This window comes from Parasteatoda tepidariorum, chromosome 1 (assembly GCF_982258835.1).
Source record: "Parasteatoda tepidariorum strain Cologne lab strain chromosome 1, Ptep-v5.0, whole genome shotgun sequence".
Classification (NCBI taxonomy): domain Eukaryota; kingdom Metazoa; phylum Arthropoda; class Arachnida; order Araneae; family Theridiidae; genus Parasteatoda; species Parasteatoda tepidariorum.
The window spans coordinates 84,185,417-84,207,308 of NC_141755.1; the positions used below are offsets into that span (position 1 = coordinate 84,185,417).

Here is a 21,892-nt window from a genome sequence, read left to right on the forward strand (position 1 = left end):
TCTGTTTGAGCATGTCGTTACCGACACCATGAAAAGGCACAAAAAAAGGATGATGCCTGCGACTCTGATCTTGTGAAACAGCAGACAAAACCCCGGAAATTTCTGTCAACTTGAAAAATCCAGGGTGCTTTAAAAGTATTTATCTAGAAGTGCCTTTTTCTCACGTTTTCTCTTGCTCTTTCTAAGAATAAAGACAATATCTTTGTCCATGTCGTTAAGAAAGGGAAGGAAAGGGCTCAATACACATACAGCTGTGGTTTTCTCTATATGACAGTCCAGTTTCTTTTCACTCACCTCCCCAGTTACTTCACTGACCTGTCTTTAACTGTCCAGTACCAGTTTACAAGTACTTAGTTACTCAAAGCATATCTTATAAATTAATATTATTATTGAATGTAAGTATAAATTTTTTATGAATATTTACTATTTGCAGTCTTATTGTTTAAATATTAAGGTAAAATTAAATTTCATTAAATATGTTGTTATTTTCTTATTAAATTAATTCCTCAATTATTGCTTCAAAATTTAGGTATAAGACTTTTTTCAAAAAAGAAAAAAAAATTTTTTTAAAAAATATATATGGATAAAAATTGATTTTTATGAGGTAGATAAAAAATTTTTAATCTCTTTTCCACTGTAAAATGATTAAAAGAAAGAAAAAAGAGCAATTAAAATTTTTTTACGTTATTTATATTCATTAGTAGGAGCTTGAGATGGAAACAGATAAATCACATTTGAATTCTAAATATAGGAATTCTTTTTCCTTTTTTTAAATAGTTATTTTTTAAGCTTTTTAATTTTGTGTTTAAAATAGTAATTTATTTTTAAATTTAATTTTTTCAGTTGAGATTATTTTTCACAGATCTTATTTAATTTAAATTTCGAAAATCAAATTCTATATTTGTTCGTAGTAGTTGTTTTATAATAAGTTCAAACTGCAATCCTCTATGAACAAAATATATACTGATGCTTATTTTATTAAAAATGTAATGTGTTTAAAAATAGAAAAGCTGCAGTTTTTTTTTTAAAAATATTTTTTTCATCTTTTTTGCTACTATGTTGATGTATTTCGTATGTATTTAATGTTTTTTATTTATATTTTATATTTAAGTTAACAATTTTCCATTTGTTTAAGATAATTATTAGTAAAAAGAAACTTAATATTTTTGTAATTATGTAAAAACTCAATTCACAGTTTTGTATTAAAAGGCACGATAATTAACAAAATAAATAATTAACAAAATTGTACTTTAACTACCTTAACTAGAAAAAAAAATTATTTTGCGATTTAAGGGTATTTTTTTTTAATATTTTAAAAAAAGACTTAAACATTCTTCGGTAAAGCATTATTTCCAAATCATCAAATTTTAAAAGTATTTATTTATGATTTATCACGCTGCAATGTTTGAATACAGTTAAATTTTTTTTAAAGTTTTATTTATTATTTATGTAGTATTATTTTTATATAAAGAAATATTCGGATAAAAAATTTAGCATTTTACAAATTTAAGGCAAGAATGCGTGAAAAAATTTATATGTGCTTCCAAAACTAGTTCATCCCCCCCCCCCAGAAAAAAAAGAACTACTTCTGTATCCCCATTCAAGATTTTAGTCACAGCTCTTATATTAATAACAATGTAAATTATAAAATGAATAATAAAAATAAATAAAATTATTAAATGAAAATGAAAAATAAAATTTTAGTAATAAATAAGCATTAAAAATAATTATTCGCAAATCAAATTACTAAAATTAAATAAATACGCATATAATATTTGAAATGCATCAGAAAGAATCCTACTTAGATTAAGAGTTTAAAAAAAATGCACGAGTCATAATTGATGTCTGATAATTTTTCAGTTTAATGTTTCAGTTTAATGAATAAATACTAATTTAATTTTCATCTACATTTTTTAAAGCCTTTGATGTGTATCTCATGTTATTATCATGTGAAACATGATGTTATGAAAAGACCACCTTTAATATAAATTTTTATAAACCTTGTCAAAAATAAAGATAAAAATCTACTTCAGCGGATGTAGTAAATTAAAATTTAAAAGGGAAAAAACAAGCATATAAATTTAAAAAATATCTAATGCAATATATTGATATAATCTTTATAATAATAGTAATAATAACAGGCCTGTTTAATTGCCAGGTGAATGTTGAAGTTTTTAATTTATAAAGTTATTTAATTTGGTAAAAAATCGCTAATCGCCTTTTCACACTCGCCTTCCTCAACAGTGATTTGTTTGTTTTCGATTGTTAAAATTCTAACGTGTGACCTCTATCCGTTCGTTTTCGCGTTCACTTGAAACAAAATTTCTTTAAATGCATATTAAGAGCGGTCACTCCGAATTACCTGAATATTATTAAATTTAGCAATCAAATACATTAATGTTGTAATTTTGCGTATAAAAGATATTTAAAATAATAGAAGATCGTTACTTTCAGTGACTTTTATTAAATTAATTTTTTAAAAAAATGTTAAATTATTTGAGTTGGAAAGCTCGAGGCTCTATAAATGTTTACAATAAATAGAAAATAAATAGAAATAGAAATTACAATAAATAGAAAAAGTACGTGACCATCGTTTCTAGCACTTCATCATAAGTCGATTTAACGTTTGCCTTGAAAAAAAAATGCAAAATTTATTTAAATGTTTAATAATTAAGTGCTTAAAAATTTTTTTTAACAATAACAAGAATAAACGGTACATATTTCTTGAAAAAGGAAAATTGTGAAAAAATTCTGATATAATATAAATGAATATTATTACGGAATTTGTATGAAAAATTAAAAAGAATTATTATAAAATCTGTCTGATAAGATTGTGTTTCGTTGCACATTTAATAAAAAAAAATCGCGTTTTCTGTTGAAAATTTGACAAGAATTAGTAAGAAAATTTGCAATTTTCATCGAATTTTAATGACCCAAATATTCTTATCCCCCCCCCCCAAAAGAAATAAGTTAAAAAAATTAAAAATTAAATAAAAACTAAATTTTAAAAAAATTATTAGCGTATTTTAAAAAATAAAGAATAAATATTACTCTGTATTCAAAACCGTTTTTTTTTAATTAAAAATCATATATACATAAAAAAATATTATAGTATTAAATCAAAAATTTTCAGTGGCTCTTTAAAAGCGGGAAATTTTGTAAAATTGTAACTTTTGGCTCTTTCATTTCAAAAGGTTGCCGACCCCTGAGATAGACAGTCAGACACTCGTGATAGGGGTCTGGTAGGTAGGAGATGATGGATTCGGTTCTTTGAATGGATATCGGTGGTCAATCGCAGTAAGCAGTCCACCGCCACATCGAATCTCGGTCTCTCTGTCATTCATCGCAGGTAGATCGTGGCATTTGTCGATTCAGAAATCAATCAGGTTTGACACACACTCGAGTGTGTGTCACGATCGTGACGTCGCTTACTAGTATCCAATTAAATCAACCTTAATGTTATTATTAAGCATAATTGCATGATTAAAAATTTTGATTTGAATGTCTTGAAAATTTAATAAGTTTCTAGCAATTTTGAAAACTTTGAAAGGTAAGGGGTTTTTCACAGATTGAATTGTTTGCTATTAAACAAGATTTATATGGGACCACACCCAATTAAATTATGTTTATTTTCTAATACCATCATAATTTGTTGTCCGGACCTTCATTTTAGGGTATCATCATTTGTTGTGAAATTTTGCTGCGCCCCCTGCTCGCTAACGCTCGCACACCCCCGAAAATTGCTACGCAATCTTATATGGTTTGCTTCGCATACCAAGCTCGTTTCGCTCGCTACTAGCTTAGGTACATTCAAATACACAAAATTCTAAGAATTCAAAACAATCATTAAAATCCATATAACAACTTTCTTTTTTAAAAAAATTACATTTTTTTAGTAAATACTAAGTCATTAAAATAAATTTGAATTCAAATAAAGACTCATTGACTGAGGCAAATTTTTTAATGAATAACTAATAACAATAATAAAAAAAAATAAATTCGTGATATAAATCAAAAATCGTCAAATAAATTCGTAATATATAAATTCGTGAAAAAAAAGCGCTTTCGACAAAATACTTAAATAGAGATCTATCGACAAAGACTACTCACTTTTGCCTAGCTTAATAGTATGAGATTGACGCAGCTAGATTGTTATTTAAGTTTCCGTTTTTAAAAGCGCTATATGTTGAGCCACCTCAGCTAGATTTGGCATGTGACATTTTTAGCGGCAATCATTGGTCGATTTTCTAGCGTTGCCATTCGGGGAGTTGTAATGAGGCTTTTTTTGTCGACGTGCAAGAGAAATACATATATATAGATGATACAAAATGAAATTTTTGGAAAAAACCCTTATTATATAGAGCTTTCTATAAGAAAGTACAAAAGCTACCTAATAATTTACTTAAAACTTTTTTCATTTTTAAGACTCAGATAGCAAAATAAGGTTTATTGTCACACAGCAAAAACCTTTTCATATAAACCTAAAAAGGTTTTTAATACGGTTTAAGTGTAAACCTTCTAACCTTAAAACGAAATCTGTGACAATCTGCTCTATTCTACGCACATTACCCTAATCCAAAACCTTGGAAATCCTTTAATAAAGCTAGTATCAAAATGAAAATCTTAAATCTAGGTCATTAAAAGGTTTCTTTTCGAAAAGTCTTGCATGCTCAGCTAAAGTCCACCTTGTCATGAAATTTTAATGGACTATGCAAATTTGATCTCATCGCGAATGTGACGTCATCTAAAATGTTATTTTGGACCTAAGTGACAATACTTTTTAAAAAAAGCTTTAAAAAATAGCTTTTAATCCTTTCAGGATGAAAGGTTTGAAACTGCAATATTTTTGCGTTATTGAAAAAAGGTTTTCAGTACAAACATTTTCGTGACAATTAAAAGAAAATTCCGACACAAGGTTGTTGTAAGGTTACATGCTTTCTGGGGATATTCAAATCAGATTTTTTTTTTTTTTTAAAGTTACCGAATACGATTCTAAACAAAATTATGTAGGAAAAAAAATTAAGAAATGTTTTCCGCGCATGCGCACTATAAAAGGATTACTTTAAAGACTTACGCAATTTCTAACAAATTTTGTTCAAATTTTAAAATTGTAGCTTAATCATTAATTAAAAATTACTCTAAAAATTTTTTTTAATTGCATTGAATATTTCTGCAGTTATAGTAAGAAAGAGCAAATCAGAAAAATTATGTTGTTGTTGTTGCTAATTCCCATCTGGTCTGACGGGGTCAGACCAGATCAATAAATCCGCTGACATTAAGAAAATCCGAAACCAGAATGGGAGAGGAATGAATGTCGTTCCAGTCCAGCCCTAAACAGTTCAAGATATGCTCAGGTGATGCCCGGTTTTGTTGGCATTTAGGGCAAAGAGGAAAGATCTTTTGATTAGCAGAAAATGTGAGACTTTTCAGGTGACCACTGGCCAGTCGGGATAAGCAAGTGTTGATTTGCCTGTCACCAGGAAGAGATAGGGAGAGTCCTGGTCTTTTTGCTTTATACCAATAGTGAGAAGGTGGAAGCAGCCACTTTCGTTTGTTCTGGGCCTTTTGCCTTGCGAAAAGTTCAAGGTATTTAAGCTCTGAGGTGTAGGGGACTGGATGGTCTAGTCCCTTCTTTGCGAGAGTGTCAGCCAACTCGTTGCCGTGGATATCGACGTGGGACGGGATCCATTGAAAGTGGACCTCATGCTGCTGGGAAATGAGCTTTACTTTTTGTAAGATCGAAAAACTGGTTTTATCTCCAATGAGGGCCCAATTTTTGAGGTGTTGAATTGAACTACGGCTGTCAGATAGTATCCAAGTATTTCCAAGGTGCCCTTCACTCAAGATTTTCTCTAGTCCCCTGTCGATTGCAATTAGTTCGCTTCGAAAGACGGAGCAAAAATCGGGGTTTCGTCGATGAAGAGTGTAGTTCTCTCGAGGTGTTTCAATAAATACCCCACTGCCAGTCTGTCTATCCATTTTCTGCCATCAGAGAATATTTTGATGTCGTTTGGAGGGATTTTATTGATGATTTCCAGGGACAATTGTCTGAGGAAGTCGGGCACACAGTCTTTCTTGTCAAGCATGGTAGAATAGAAAAATTATTATCTATATATATAAAAATGAATGTCTGTGGACTTGTGTGTGTGTTTATAGACACCTGAAAACTATGAAACTTGGCATACATATAGTTCGAAGCACGACGAAGGTCACTGTCCACATTAGAACATTCTATGAACAGCTCGAGCGGGGTGAACGAAAAACGAAATGAAATTTTCTGATTGGTTAAGCGTTAGCCATTCTTTTAAAATTTAAAATCCTATTTTTTACATATTTTAAAGATAGCATCAGTAGCACGTCACCAAATTTATACTTTGTCTGATACTACGAGCTATTTTTTATTTATATTAATTCTTTTAAACGTGTTTCTAAAAATTTACTAATTCAAAATCAACAGTAATGGAATTGAAAAAAAATTATTTATGCATTAAAAAGCAAAATTATTGGGAAAGTGGTACTAATTCGTTTAAGAGAAACATAAAAACGACGCCAATGAGGCTTAATTACGCTAATGATGCTTAATTAAGATAATACAATGCATATTGAAATAAAATAAATTAGCTATGTACTAGAAAGAAAAAGTAATGGAGTAAAGGTATTTATTTGAATAGAAGAACAGTAGGAAATCGTCTTACTATCATTGACGACAATGATGCTTAATTAATGTTGTTAATGCGTATTAGTTGAAACAAAAAAAAAAAAAAAGTAATTTCTAAACTGAAAAGAAAAAGTAAGATGAAAAGATTTTTGGGTAACCGTAAAAATTCTACGGGTAGACTATATTTGAGGGTGCCCCTTGATTCTCGTCAAGTTGTGCTCGCTAGTCCGTTAGTTCTATCAAAGAATATATAATGTGATACTCCAAAGAATATATATTGTGATGAATATATAATGTGATATGTGATATTCTTATATATTCTTTGGTTCTACGTTGGATACCGGCTGGTAAGGTTACTTTTGCTTCTGGTCAATAAGATCGAAGGTATGTGGGCAGTCATAAAAAGGGACTTCGGAAAAAAATGTCACCGCCAGTCCGGTACCACAGACACTTTTTTCGATTCGTGTTTCGCCGAATTTATGTGGCGATGGAGGTACACAGATTCTATTCATTATAAATTTAGACAGTATCTAACTGCTATTAGAGTATTCTGCGGACCTATATGTGAGGATATTCAAGCTTAATGAAGAAGTGAGTTTTTTTTTCTTTTCTTTCTGTGCTTATTCCATTAATTTTTGTTTCGATTCAAAATTCATTTTATTGGGTTTATTAATTTTGCTTATATTGGGTTCATTGCAATTTTATAAAGTTTTGGCAGATGCTTTGTTGAAATTTTCCAATGTTGTATTGAAATATCATTATGTTTTGGCAGCCATTCCTGATACCACGGTGTTCCGCGCAAACAGGAATGGCGCCAAACATAAGTCGCCAATTTTGCCAAGGAGCACCCTCAAGTATATTTTTACCAATTCTACATAATATTATTGACACTAATACTCAATTAATATTGATAATGTGTATTAATTGAAATAAAATAAAATAAGCTGCGTGTTAAAAAGCCCTGCTCATGAAGTAAAGATTAATGGGAAATACGTTTAAGAAAACAGTAAAAAATCGCCATTCGCAGATGATGCTTAATTCATATGTATCACTCACAGTAATATGTACTACTGGTATTATGGTAAGTGGCGAATTGGTTTTGATAAGAATTCTACAACGAGTTTTCCGTAGTTTCAGAAAATATTTTTTTAGTTGTAGCTGACATAGTGTATTAAAAAATCACACCTTTAAAAATTTATTTATTAGTTATATTATATGAAAATATTTTAAACTTAAATTAATAAATTTTTTTACTAAGTTTGCTCATATTAAATAATATGAAAATTGTGTTTGCTTAAGAGAATGCTTTTTTTTTGTTGTTGTTTTTTTTAAAAAAAAAAACGAAAAGTCAGAGTTAATTTAAATCAGTGGTTTCTGTAAAAAAATCATATGATGAAATGAAATCACATCACGATTATATTCGAAATGCATTATATTCTAGTTGTAAATCTTATCCTGAATGCAATTCTTCAAATTTAATCTAGACATAACTTGGCATAATATATTTCTCGGCCAGATAGAAGCTTATCGCCAAAATGGTGCTTAAATTTTCATAAATTACGCCCTGGATTTTTTTAATTGAAATCGATTCGAATTAATTTCTTGAAATAATAAAAAAGTACGCGGTTAAAAACAGATGTTAGGAAGGAACTAATGAAATTTTATTTCTAAGAAATTATGAATAGAAAATTGAAGTGAAGGTGACACATTTTGTTTCTGAATATTAATTTTTTCCCCTCTCCATAAATTTAAAAAAATATTTTTATAATTTTTTTAAAAATTTGAAATAGATGTGAAATAGTATTAAATTTCTCGAAATAATTAAAAAACCCAATTACAAATGCATATTAGGAGCTAACTTATGAAAAAAAATCTTTTAAAGAATAATGAATAGAAAATTGAAGAGGGCCCCATACGGCATCCCTTTTCACCTTCCGAATGTTCATTTTTTCCTAAACACTTCTTAATTTTTGACTTAAACACTTCTAAAGTTTTAAAACAATTCCCTAAGTAGTTCTTGAAAAATATGAAAAAAAGTGAGTTCGTACAGAAGTGTTTCCGTTATTTTGTTCAACCCCTGTAGTAAAGTAATAAAAACTTCTTTTAAGAAATAATAAACAGAAAAGTGAAATGGGATCTATAATGGACCTTCCGAATGTTAATTTTTCTCCTCTCCATAAATTTTAAAATAGATTTTTATAATTTTTTAACTTAAAATATTTTTGAAATAGAATAAAACTTCTCGGATTAATAATGATAATAAAAACTCGGATTAATAATAATAATAAAAAACGGTTGCAAACACATATTAGGAAGGAGCTAATAAATTTTTTTTTAATGAATTATGAACAGAAAATTGAAGTAGGGTTAATTTTCCCCTATCCTTGAATTCAAGGATTAAAAATTTTAAAATAACTGAAATATAATAATTTTAAATAACTTTTTTTTTAAAATTAGTTTCTTTTGAACAACTCTAATGAAGTTGTAGAGATTTGTGAGAAGAATCTCATAATGAAAAATAAAAAAATAAAAAACATCTGCGCTGTTAGAGGCCGTGACTCAGTAAAAATTCATCTTCATCTTCTGCAAGTGTAAATCATGATTGTACCAACTTCAAAAGATCCAGGTATGTTTTTCTGAGATGAGGTTAGAAAGCAGGTGCTAAAGGTCACGATTTTTAAGAGTTGCTGATAGTTGTTAACAAAATTATTAACACGCAATAGCTCATCTTACAATGATTCATATAATGTGTTTTGAAATTAACTCATAGTTTTAACCTTTGAAAAAATGCAATTTGGATACAAAACATTCGACCCTCTGTACTTCAAAAACGGCCGCCAAGATGAAAATGAGACGTTTATCACAATAGTTCAAAAATTAATGCTGCAATTTTAAAAAAATATATACTATCAAGCGAATATACACAACATTATGAAAAAACTGAATCCCTGCGATCAATAGTTTTCGAGAAAAATCTGATGTAATTTATATGTAATAACGAAAGCAACTTTTAATGATGATTTCAATTTTAAAAAAATTTACGTTTTACCTTAGCATTTCTAGTGGGTTTATGAAAAAAATTAATGCCAGTTTTAAAAACATTTTAAAGTGTATTGAGAGTTTAAATGCGAAATACTGTAAGCATTTTATTTTTTAAACAGCCAACTGATTTTAAACTTAACTCAAAACTTCCTATGGTGAAATTTGAAGCAGGAAAAAAGAAACTGAAACTATTAAAACTGAAAAAAGCATCTTGAAAGATAGTAATTATTATTATTTTTTCTAAATTATTAATTTATTATTCTTGTTACGAAATTATTTATTTATTATTATTATTAGGAAAAAGTTAGAAGTCTATCAAAATATTTTTCACAATTAACTTTCAATTTGAATATAGTATTTACTAGAAGAATTTAATAAACGGAAAAAAAAATATACACTAATAGTTTAATTTATTAAGGACAATTTATCAATTGCTCTAAAACCCTCTTTTTTTTATTCATTCAATGCATAAAAGAAATTGTCGATGCATTCGCCTAAAAAGACTTTTCAACTTAATTAGAAATACTTATTCAAGTTTAATTTTATATTTTGAAGAATATAAATCTGGTTGAGTAAGAATATTTGATCTATCGCAAAAATAGGAGGAGCCTGGAGAAAGCATTCTCATTTTGTGTATGAAGGGCTAATACATTTAGCCATACCTGAGAAATTATAATCTGAATAAAAGAAATTAATTACAATGCAAACAAAAAAAATTAAATGAAAAACTTAAAATACGCTTAAAGAAATAAATTTAAAATAACTTTTAAGGACCTATTTCGTCCAGAAAAGATGTAAATGAAGCAGGTATAATCATGAAATAACTGTGAGAGTTTTGACATATTTACACTAACATTTTACAATCTTTTCAGTACTGATTTATTGATTGTTTACTTTTTCTTTCAATCCGGACCGAAAACGGGAATTCAGCTAGTATATTTATAATTTTATAAGTATGAACTTTTAAAATTTTTTCCACGAACTCTTCTTTTACAAACGCATGCAAATATTGCGGTCCCATCACGCCCCGTTACGTTATCAGGGTGCGTAGCCAAATTATTCAACAAAAATAAGCACCTTTTAAACACTTTTCAAGCATTCAAAAAATATTTTTAAGCACTTTAAAAAAATAAAATTAGGCAGGGTTGGAAAGTTTTTGACGATTGACGGTTTTATCTTGTTTTAACTGTCATGTCGGGGGAAAAAAAGTAACCTTTTGGCACTGTTTTTGCAGTTGTCAAAAATCATGAAATTTTGAATCAAGTGAAACGAATGGCGTTTTTATACGCTACGGACTGACAATACGCCGAAATAGATTGTGGTCGAATTAATTGTGAAAACGTTGAATAGAACAATGTTAACTGTGTCTTTTTGCATAATTCGAAGCGAAAATCATTATAGTAAAGGAAAAATCTCATTTTGAAAAAGGGAAAATTAAGCACTTTTTAAAAACACTCAAGGAAAAAAGCACTTTTAAGGGCTTTTAAAAAACGAAAATCAGAATCACTCTTTAAAAACACTATGCACCCTGGTTATGAGCGAGTTCGACTACATTAAGGTACGGCATAATGGCACACCACGTTAATGATAAGTCCTTAATCATGATAGAATAGATTTTATTCGAATTTCATTTGATGGCTTAGTCAGTGGGTTTACTATATTCTATTTGTATGAAGTGTTTCATGGATGGCTAGATGGCTTTAAGATATGTATCTATTCTTTCAAATTACTTGGTGTTTTTTCCCCCATCCTCTTTTCTATACCCATATGGAAGGAGTTCTCTCAATCAATGTACATAATCCAAACAGATGAGTAATTGCGGAGTTCTAGACCAATGAAAACACCATATATCATTCAATGTCAGGCAAAAGAAGTTCATGAGTTGACTCTGACCTCGCCAAGTATTAAAAATAACAAGGCTTGCTAAAATTCCAGCTGCTGCGACTGTAATGTCGGTCACGCGCGATTTAAGAAAAAAGCCATTTTAATCGTTTTCACGTGACTGGGTATCGTTCTGTAATGTGGTGTTTGTTTGGATGGGGAACTTTATAGATGAAGGAAGGTGAGAATGTATTTATTTACCTTTTTTTTCTTTTCTGCTTTGTGACTTTTGACTCCTGGTTAATGAAGAATCGTTTGGTGGAGGAGAATTTTTCACACTCTGGATTATTCTTTTATTAACCTTCTGGGAGACAATATTTCAATCTGTCAAATTTAACCCTTTTAACACCGGTTATTATTTTTTTTAATGCCACCCATAAAACACTTTTTCTTTCGAAGATCTTTTTATAATGAAGAAGTTTCGTTTTCCTTTTGTATCGTAAGCATTGAAAGGCAAACACATTTTGCTTTATTTAAGCATTTAATTTATACCACCATCTCCATAGATGTAACAGTTAAAACTTAAAGGGAGACAGAATTACAGATTTATGTTTTAAAAAGCAATTAGTCCATAAACAAGCCATGTGATACATTTAAAAACATAAGTATTTTACATGTTCAAAAGTTATACGTTAATAGAGGAAAATTCATATTTTTATATTGAATATCGTAAAGGAAGCACAGTTATTCTAATTAATGGATAAAACTTAAAGGGAGACAGAATTACAGATTTATGTTTTAAAACGCAATTAGTCTATTTATAAACAAGCTATGTGATACATTTGAAAACATAAGTATTTTACCTTTTCAGAAGTTATACGTTAAAAGAGAAAGATTCATATTTTTATATTGAATATTGCAAAAGAAGCACATTTATTTTAATTAATGGTCAGAACAATCCTATGTCGTCAATCCAATTTCATAAACACAGGAGCTATTATTAATTCTTATTAATAATTATTATTCTTAAGAGTTTTTAAAACTTGATTACCAACATTTTAAAATGTTGACTTTGGTTGTTGCTTCCAGCGAGGCGTTTTCAGCCAGGCATTTCAGTACTATGAACAAATAATGTAGTCTATGTCAAGAACGCGCTTTGTGATGACACACGAATAAAAATATGTCCACAATTAAGATTGACTACCCTAATCGGTAATGATGACGGTTTTTCTTTTATAAATTTACTCCTACTCCCAAGTATCGGAACAACTTTTTCTTAATATTTTCATTTGCAATTTTCATGCTGTTTTCTGCATCATTATAGCCCAGCTATGGATAACGAACTAATAAATATTAATGTGACCAAGTTTCCTAATTTTTTTTCTTTTTACTAATTCAATAATTAGTAAAAAAATGAGTGTATGTGTAATAATTATAAGCAAATAAGTGAACTTTCTTCTTCTTTTTCTTTCTATTTTACTCATAATTTGCCTTTCTTCCTATCTCGTATCTTTGAAATTATTCATTTTCTTTTCTCTTTGAATTCGATATTTCCCCCTACTAAAATAACCATAATGCAAACAATACACTGAACGTGTTTTTAATAAATATCTACATACATTATATCATTTAATGGGAGTGTATTTTTAATGAAAGTGTTCACAGCAATATATTGTTTTTTATTTCGGAATTTTATCTGAGCAACAATATTTTATTTGGCACAGATGAACTATAATTTTTGTCTAAAGGCGTGCGACTTTAAAAGATTTTCACCCAAGAATTATGAAGAATGCGGTTTAATATTTATAAATGTAAGTCAATGAAGTTGACAAAACAATTAATTCAAATAAAGCTCCTTTTCTTCCTAAGGAAACTGGATTTAGTTTATGACAATTTACGCCAGCCAAAATACAAATATTTAGTTATACGAATTTATTTGGCAATCATACTTTTAAATTCTTTGTGTTATGCAATACAGTCATTACTCTATTATAGCAGTAATATTTAATTGATTGCTTTAAGGACAAAACGTCATTACATTAAAATTAAAGTTAAAAAAAAGGTAACCGTTTTTTTTTTGTTTTTTTTTTTTTGTTTTTTTGATAATCATAACAATAATTACTATCTTTCTTCCTTTTTTTTCAGAAGCAAATAAGTTCGTATTCGGGCAATCTTTAACAAACTGAAGGAAAAGAAAACGTGAATAAATCCCAAGAAAAAGTACAGAAATGGACATACTATAGTTTCGGTGCAATAAGTAAGAACCTTCCGCCAAAAGAAACTGTTACTATAGAACCGAAACTATAGTATATCCATTTATGTACTTTCATTTGTGCTTTATTTACGTTTTTTTTTCTTGTCTACATAGCACTGAATATACTCTATCCTTTTTTAAATCTATAACATAATTTACACTAATTATACCAAAACGCTTCTGAGTAAAATGAGACAAATATTTATATTCACAAAGAGTTGTGAGAATACATAATTTTGCATTTTTGTGACGATAAAATTAATGAAATTATGAGATTAGTTTGATATCGTTTGCTAATAAATTTCGATTTGATATCGTCTGCTCATAAATTTCGATTTGATATCGTTTGTTCATAAAAAAAATTAAAAAATCGATTTTCCGTGTTAGTGAGCAGCAGCGTACAAGAGACAGAGCCCTCTCGTGATAAAAAGAATCCTAAATTGTAACAATCAATAATTCGGACTGAAAAAAATGGATATTTCATCCATCCATCCATCGACAAATCTTGCGGGAAGATTATGATTTTATTTTTAAGATACATGGGTCGCATACCTGATTGTTCTAATCCCGACTTCTGAATTATCACGATTTTTGACTGCCCAACTCAACACGATAACACTTATCTCATTTTTTTTAATCATGGTTGAGAAAACATTTTATATTTTTTATAAGTACAAATGGAAAAATCATGAAGTTATCGGAAATGAAATCTTAATTGTGTAAACGCATCCACATGATATATCATGACGATGAAAGGTGAACTTATTTTGTTAGAAAAGAAGACTTTCAGCATTATCAAACTCTGTAATTGGGCACATATTCTTATATTTTTCATAAAATGCCTTTAATGATAACACCTTTAAGAATGTTAGCATTGGTTTTGAAGAAAGCACGTTGAGTGTACCGCAACTTTAAACGATTTGCTTGTGGCTCTTATATATAAATTTTTAATTGTATGTGACTGTTATTTCTCTATTGATGAAATATTAAATACAATCGAAAATATATCGGATTCTCATAAGATCTGTTATCCCATAAGTTAATGCTGTTAATAATAATTATGGATTATCCGTCCTGTTGTCCAATTAAATTATACTGCTGACAACCATTTTTTTCGTATTCCTCACACTACACAACGTTTCAACACTTAGCATCGTTTTCTGTGTTACTATCAAAAGATTTTATGTAGAATTCAAATCATTTATCGTTTTCAAGAAATTACTTCCATTAAGTGGTATTTTTATAAACTACTAGCTGTACCCTGCGTGCGTTGCAACGCTTTAATTTCGTATTTAACTTTAATTTTGTATTTAAGTGTGCAAATGAGATTTGCGATTATGATTTGAAATGCAAATTTTATTTAATGGTGAAAAAAACCAGTGATAGTCTCAGCAGTTAATTCTCTAGGATATCGTTAATGCATTTTCAAACAGACATGTATGGTGATGCACACGGACCATGAAACATATTTTGGACAATGATCTGAAATAAGACAGGATCTATGGCGACATCAGGAATTTCTGCTGATATCTAATCAATTTGGCATGGTGGGATTTTTTCAATAAGCCAAATCAAAATTTGTGCCAGTGGCAATCCTCTTTTTTGCCATTCAATCAGGGCCGTCTTTAAACTATTTGAGGCCCTGGGCACATTAGGATCATGGGGCCCCTATGACCTTGAGAAAACACTATTTAGTTACAATAGATAAAGAAAGACAAACAAGGTTCTAAATTTATTTTTATTTAGTTACTAGCTATAAAAAAATAGGAAATATAAAAAATAATCTACAAAAGTAACTCGCTTAACTTAAAATCCTTAGATTAATTCTATGTTGATTGCAAAGGTACCCTTCTAGATTTAAGATGAGCAAAATCGTTAATCACTTCTTCAAAATCTATGGTATTGAGAATATCACATTCTATGGACATCAGCGACAAACTATTTAATCTCTCTTGAAGCATTGTACTTCTTAATTCATTTTTTATTCGTTTCAATTTGGAGAAGGAGCGTTCTCCGCTGCAGTTAGTTACCATTGTGGCGTAACTACCACTACAAAAGTTAAAACATCATTCAGTAGTATATAAAGCATGCTAACTTGATTCTATCACGAGGTACCCTTTTGTGATGTTAATACACCTCTCACATTCAGCACTCAAAAAAATCCGGTGACTCTCTCCCGGTCTTTCACAAGTACATCAACTAGTGAGATCTGTTCATCGAATTATATCTCTAATAAAATTCTGGTGGGGGAGTACTGTGGCGTAACTACCACTACAAAAGTTAAAACATCATTCAGTAGTATATAAAGCATGCTAACTTGATTCTATCACGAGGTACCTTTTGATAGATGAAGGTTGGCATGGTCGATAACTCCGCCCCCACACCATCATGCTTAAAAATATTCTCAATGCAATTTCTACGTTAGGAAATGTGTCTTCAATTTTGTTTTGCTTTAATAGATTATATACTTCCTGTACACTGTTAGATGCTTCATTTTCACTCTGAACATTTATTAAGTATTCTTTTAAATGTTGACATTCTATTTCTAACTCTTTTTCATTTACATCTTCGTGATAGATTTGAGAAAATTCTTTGCATCCTTGTCGTATCTCTTCGGAATTCAGAGTTTTTAAGTGAAAAAATAAACTAAAACGTTGACTGACGATCTCATATGAACTTTGTCGCTGTTTTAGATGAACACTCAAGGTATCGATTATTGGGAGAAAGGTTTCTACGTTGAATCGCTCTTTTCCATTCAATTGGACTGATGGCGCAGAGCCATCAAAAAAACTCTGCCGTGAGCTTCTACGTCTTGTTCTTTGAGATAGATCCTTGTAGTCAGATTCTGGGTTATTTTCTTTGGCAGATGATTCGAAGTTATCAAATTTATCCCTGAGGTTAGTAATAAAATCATAAAGTGAAGTCAACAAATTGGTTGCAACGTCCAGTGTTATTGTTTCTTTCTGAAGATAATTACTTGTTTTGTCTATTCTTTCCAATATAGTGCTCCAGATTTCCGTCAGTATAATAAATTCTAGATTTCCCATTTTTCTAGACAGACTAAGGGCTTCGTCTCTTGTTTCTCGTGCCTGTTCAGTATCGTTTGCGATGGTGATTAAAGCTTCTAATATTCTTTTATAACCCCCATGCAAAGCACTTACTGCATCAGCTCGGGCTGACCATCTGGTTTGTGAAAGACTCTTAACAACTTTTTTTGAACCTAAATGTTCTGTTAACATATTCCATCTGTGGGTAGAGCCCGAAAAAAAGTTGTACACTTTCTGAACTATTTCAAAAAACTGTGATGCCTCCGGTACACACCCAGCAGCATGGACACCTACCAAGTTTAGTGAATGTCCTGCACATGGTATAAAGGTGGCAAATTCACATTTTTCCTTGATTCTTGTTTGTAGACCACTATACTTTCCCGACATATTTGAAGCATTGTCGTAGCTTTGTCCTCTGCAATCTTTTATGGGAATATCATGTATCTCTAAAAAATTTAAGATGGTCTCCGCTAAATACTTAGATTTATGTTCTTTAATAGGTATAAATTTCAAAAACCTTTCAACAGGAACACAGTCTTTTACGTATCGAATGATGAAAGTTAGCTGGTCAATATGAGACAGATCGGGCGTACTGTCAACGCTTATGGAAAAATATTTTGCTGATTTAACTTCATTTATAATTTTTTTTAGAACCTGTTTTCCCATTACTTCAATAAACTCATTACAGATATTTGCTGATAAATAAGAAATGTTACCCTTTCCAGGATTCCCAAATTTTTTTAAGTGATCTGCAAGAAATGGATCAAATTCACTCAATAATTCCACACAACCCAAATAATTTCCATTGTTTGGAGATCCTAGGATTTCATTGTCGCCGCGAAATGGAAGCCCTCTCGATGCCAAAAATTTTACAACAGCTACAATCCGTTTAAGTACGTTTCTCCAGTAATCCACTTCCTTTTGATGTTGAGATAATAAGTCTATATCTACTCTACCAACCGCTTTACTTCGTGCCAGATAAGTCATCATAGATTGCTTATGCGCTGGGCTATTTTCATGTGTTAAAATTATGTGATTAATATGTTTCCAATCATTACATCCATTCCGAGAGCAAAGATTAACATCAGTTGGGTTAAATAAGCAGCATGAAAAACAAAATACAGAGCATTTGGAAGGCGAATACAGCAACCATTTTCTTTCGACGCTTTCATTGTTCTTTAATTTGCGAATAAATAATGCTTTGTTGAAATATCTCGTTACTAATTTATTACCATCTTTGTATGTTCTGGATGCCTCGGAAAAGTCAGAATCTTTATTTTGAAAATATACTGGTCCCTTACGAATTAAAATTTCGCGATTTATTTCAACAAACTTTTCGTGAAAATAATCGGCGGGATCGTGCGATATTAATTCTTCTGTGTTGGAAAACTGCTGTTCAATTGACACAGTTGGAGTTGTCGGTTTTAGTGAAGTCACTGAAGTCGTTGCACTTTCGTCGTAGGAATAGTCGCTTTCTGATTCAATCTCTTTTTCAAAATTGGAACATGAAGGTTTAGAAATTCCCGCAATTTGTAATTGAGCTGAGTCATCATGTGGAACATTTATGAGTTGATTGCTACTTACAGAAGTTTCTCCAGTAGTAGTAGTAAAATATGATGTTAATTTTGGTAACTTTTCAATTACTTCTTTCTGATGTAGAGCTTTTTTCCTTTTTTCAGATCCACTAGGATATGACCGTTTCGACATTTTATATTATAATTCACTATTTAATTAATTTTATAACGAAAATATTCGCTAACACAAAACAGACAAAACGACGATTTAATCAAACAATACTATTTTTTTTATCAGAGCTCGAGCACAGTCAGTAACAAACTAACAACTACAAACAAAACAAACGCCACAACATCGCAGACAAATACTTGAAGGGAATTCCCGTTCGTCAAGTCAAACGACGATCGGGAATCGGGAATTCCCCTTTTTTGTCTTTGGTATTACGAATGACGTTCGAATAGGTTTCTTTAAGACATAAACCACACCGCATCAAATAATTCTTTTTTTAATTTAATAATTTTGTTTTAAATTGTATTCTTATACTTACATATAGGTATTTAAATTAACCTAAACATACTAATATCGGAAAAACTCATTTTTGAGAGAGAGTGGAGTATTATACCCTGTTTATTTATTAGTTTGATCTTTCTTTTTGACAGATGTCAAATCTGAAATCGATATAACTTTGCAACGACGAACAATATCTTCTTATTTTAATAATATTAAAAATTGATAATAATCATAAGAATAGACACACAACATAAAAGTACCTGTTAAGGACTCAAGCATTTTCCGAAAGTCTTAAGTGGTTTTTATTGCTTCGAGGTAGAATTTAAATAGAAAAACTGAAAACAATGGTTTCTTACCTACCCAATGTTTTTATGTCTAGTGCAATAAAATTGATTGACGAATGAATTTATTTATTTTGAATAGTTTAAAACATACATACAGCCACATATTTAGCCAACACATTTTTTACACCAATAGATATTTTCTGTTTCCCATCACTGACCCATCTGTCAAAAAGTTCAAGCTATGTTGTACAAGGTATAGCTATCCGCATGCGGCAAACTAAAGCTAATATAATAAGCGTAGGTATTGTAGTAAGTCATTATCATCAGATTTTTCAAAATTAATGTTTTTCGGTAATAATGTATCGGTTATCATTTGGTAATCTGGCAGGAACTAGGGGGCCCCATTCGATCGCGGGGCCCTGGGCACGTGCCCATAGTGCCCAGTGGGGAAGAGGGGCCTGCATTCAATAGAGTAAATCCAACACCGTGTCTCTCTAAAAACATGACATTTCACAATGAAATCAAGTAAAGATTTTAATTTTTGTTTGAACACACGTGCTGTAATATCATGACGATCCGATGATGATTGTTCTGGTAACAAAAGCTCTTTAATTTCAACCCAAGCAGAATTGCATGCAAATGTAATAAATAAATCTGGGAGCCTATATGCGTCATTGCATCCTGTGAGTATTCATACATGTGCCTTGGACTCTCTGCAAATGTAGTCGGCAATATAATCATTTTTCCCACATCATTAGGATTATCGTTACCATCATTAATTATTGCATCCCGTAAATGAATGTATTCTTCTGAAGGTAATTTGGTTTGATTTAATTTAATATACAGTAGGCGTTCAGTTTAAATTTTTTGCATACATATCGATAATGTATTGATGAAATAATTGTCGACATATTAAAATATGATTATCAGCGTTTTGGCAAACATTAATCTGTAAGCATAAAAACTCATTGCACTTGCTTTCTTATTGGTTTTCTCGCCTGTTTGCGGATTTCTCAATTTTATGTTAAAATAATATCCCTCCTGTCCTCCCCAAAATAAAATAGGATATTGTAATGCATCATAGGATCGATACGTTTCTGAGAACTCTTTGAACGTCACCATTTCTGCAATGAAGAACTGTATCGTGGGAGGTAAATTCTCCGCCAACTATAACAATAGCCACTTCATCCAATGTTGGCGCGTTGTATTTTCCTTTGTGGTGGCCTACAGGTGTTTTTTCAGCTCTAATAACAACTTTGTAAATATCGTATGGCATTTAGTCAAGAGCAATTCTGAACAACCTAATTAACTGATTATGTTGATCGAAAAATTTTTGTAATGCGGTAACAATTTCTCGTTTAGTGCCATTGTTTACCTGACAGCGTTGATTGACTTGATCATTTGTGTTATGCATGAAATAAATCTGTAGAAATTTATGATCTGCACCAGGCAATGGAAGAAGTGATCCTGCACGATGATAAATTTGGCCTTGCACTTTGAATGTTGGCATGTAATTCTCGTTCACAATACGTGTAGCACCGAATGAAGTCATTTAGAAACATGAATTGTACCGGCGTATTGTTGATAATGTCTCGGCAGGCGACGTAAAATCTTGTAGTTTCTGTATGCCTCTAGAACAGCAAATTTCAGCTGTTTCATTTTTAAATTTGAGAGCATTACAAAACATACATAATTGATATATTTCTCCGATGATGGCACTTGGGGGAAGACTATAGTTTGTTGTCGGATCATAGTGAAATGCACTGAAATTCAAATCAGAGTATTGGCAGCGTCTGAATAGCGAAATGCGTTCTCGGTCGGTTTTCATTCTTGCTTCCCGTTGCTCTGATGTTTCCGACGAACGGGCTTGTGTAGTTCGTAGTTGATTTGTTGACAGTCTTCTTTCCTGTTGCTCAGACGTTTCTAAGGAACGGGCAAAAGCATTCTGTTCTCGATTAGTTTCAAGTCTTTTTCCCGTTGCTCCGATGTTTCTGAAACATGGGTAGTTCTCTTTTTGCGCTCTTGAGATGTCGACCGACTAAGAGCGATTTGCTTAGGCGGCATATTTTTGCAAATATTCTTTCTGACAAAGAAAAAGAAATGTAAAAGTTGACAGTGGTCGCAAATTTGCTAAATCGAAATATCACATACATATTTTAAATAATAAAAAGAGCAATAAAAATGAGATGAATAAGAAATATGAAAATTATAAGATTTAAAACAAAAATCAATTTTATAAATGAAAGAAATAAAATGGATGAATTTGAAAACTTTGCATAAATAAACAAACAAACTAATAGTTTTCAAATGACAACTGCCACAGCACTGGAATCTTCGAAAACTATATTTAATTGTGCTAACCTAAAATTACGTACTAAACATACATATTTCTGAAAACGTGCAATTTGAATGACATTTGCTTTTGTCTTTATATTTATTAAACAGTTTTCACAGTACTGAATCCGTGATACGACCAACAATTAAGAAATCTATTCTCGTTGATTTTACTTGCTTGTGCTCACCTGACATAAAGAAACGCGCGAATTAAAAATTAAAGTATATGCAATTTACTTTTCTAAATGAATAGAGTTATAAGATAGAAAATATCACTGTTGTTATCTTCAAGATATTTGAAAACTGAATCGTTTATAGCAAAATTTAAAACAATGGCTAGCTTTTAACCAATCAGAAAATTCCATTTCGACTTTCACTGATATCGCTGGAACGGTTTATCGCAGAATTTTCTAATGTCGACAGAAAC

The 21,892-nt window shown here is 30.6% G+C and overlaps 1 protein-coding gene across 3 annotated transcripts in view; it reads left to right on the forward strand.

Annotated features, from left to right (window-relative positions):
• Positions 1–11,633: 11,633 nt before the first annotated feature.
• The window catches only part of axo (axotactin), a 108,252-nt gene continuing 97,993 nt past the window's right edge, over positions 11,634–21,892 (forward strand). The window contains exon 1 of one of the 3 annotated variants that reach the window (XM_071179537.2): positions 11,634–11,762. In XM_071179537.2, the coding sequence (XP_071035638.2) occupies positions 11,753–11,762 (10 nt within the window). In that variant the 5' untranslated portion in view covers positions 11,634–11,752. The remainder of the gene's footprint in view (positions 11,763–21,892) is intronic. The other 2 variants (XM_087167943.1, XM_071179535.2) reach the window with 2 other exon arrangements.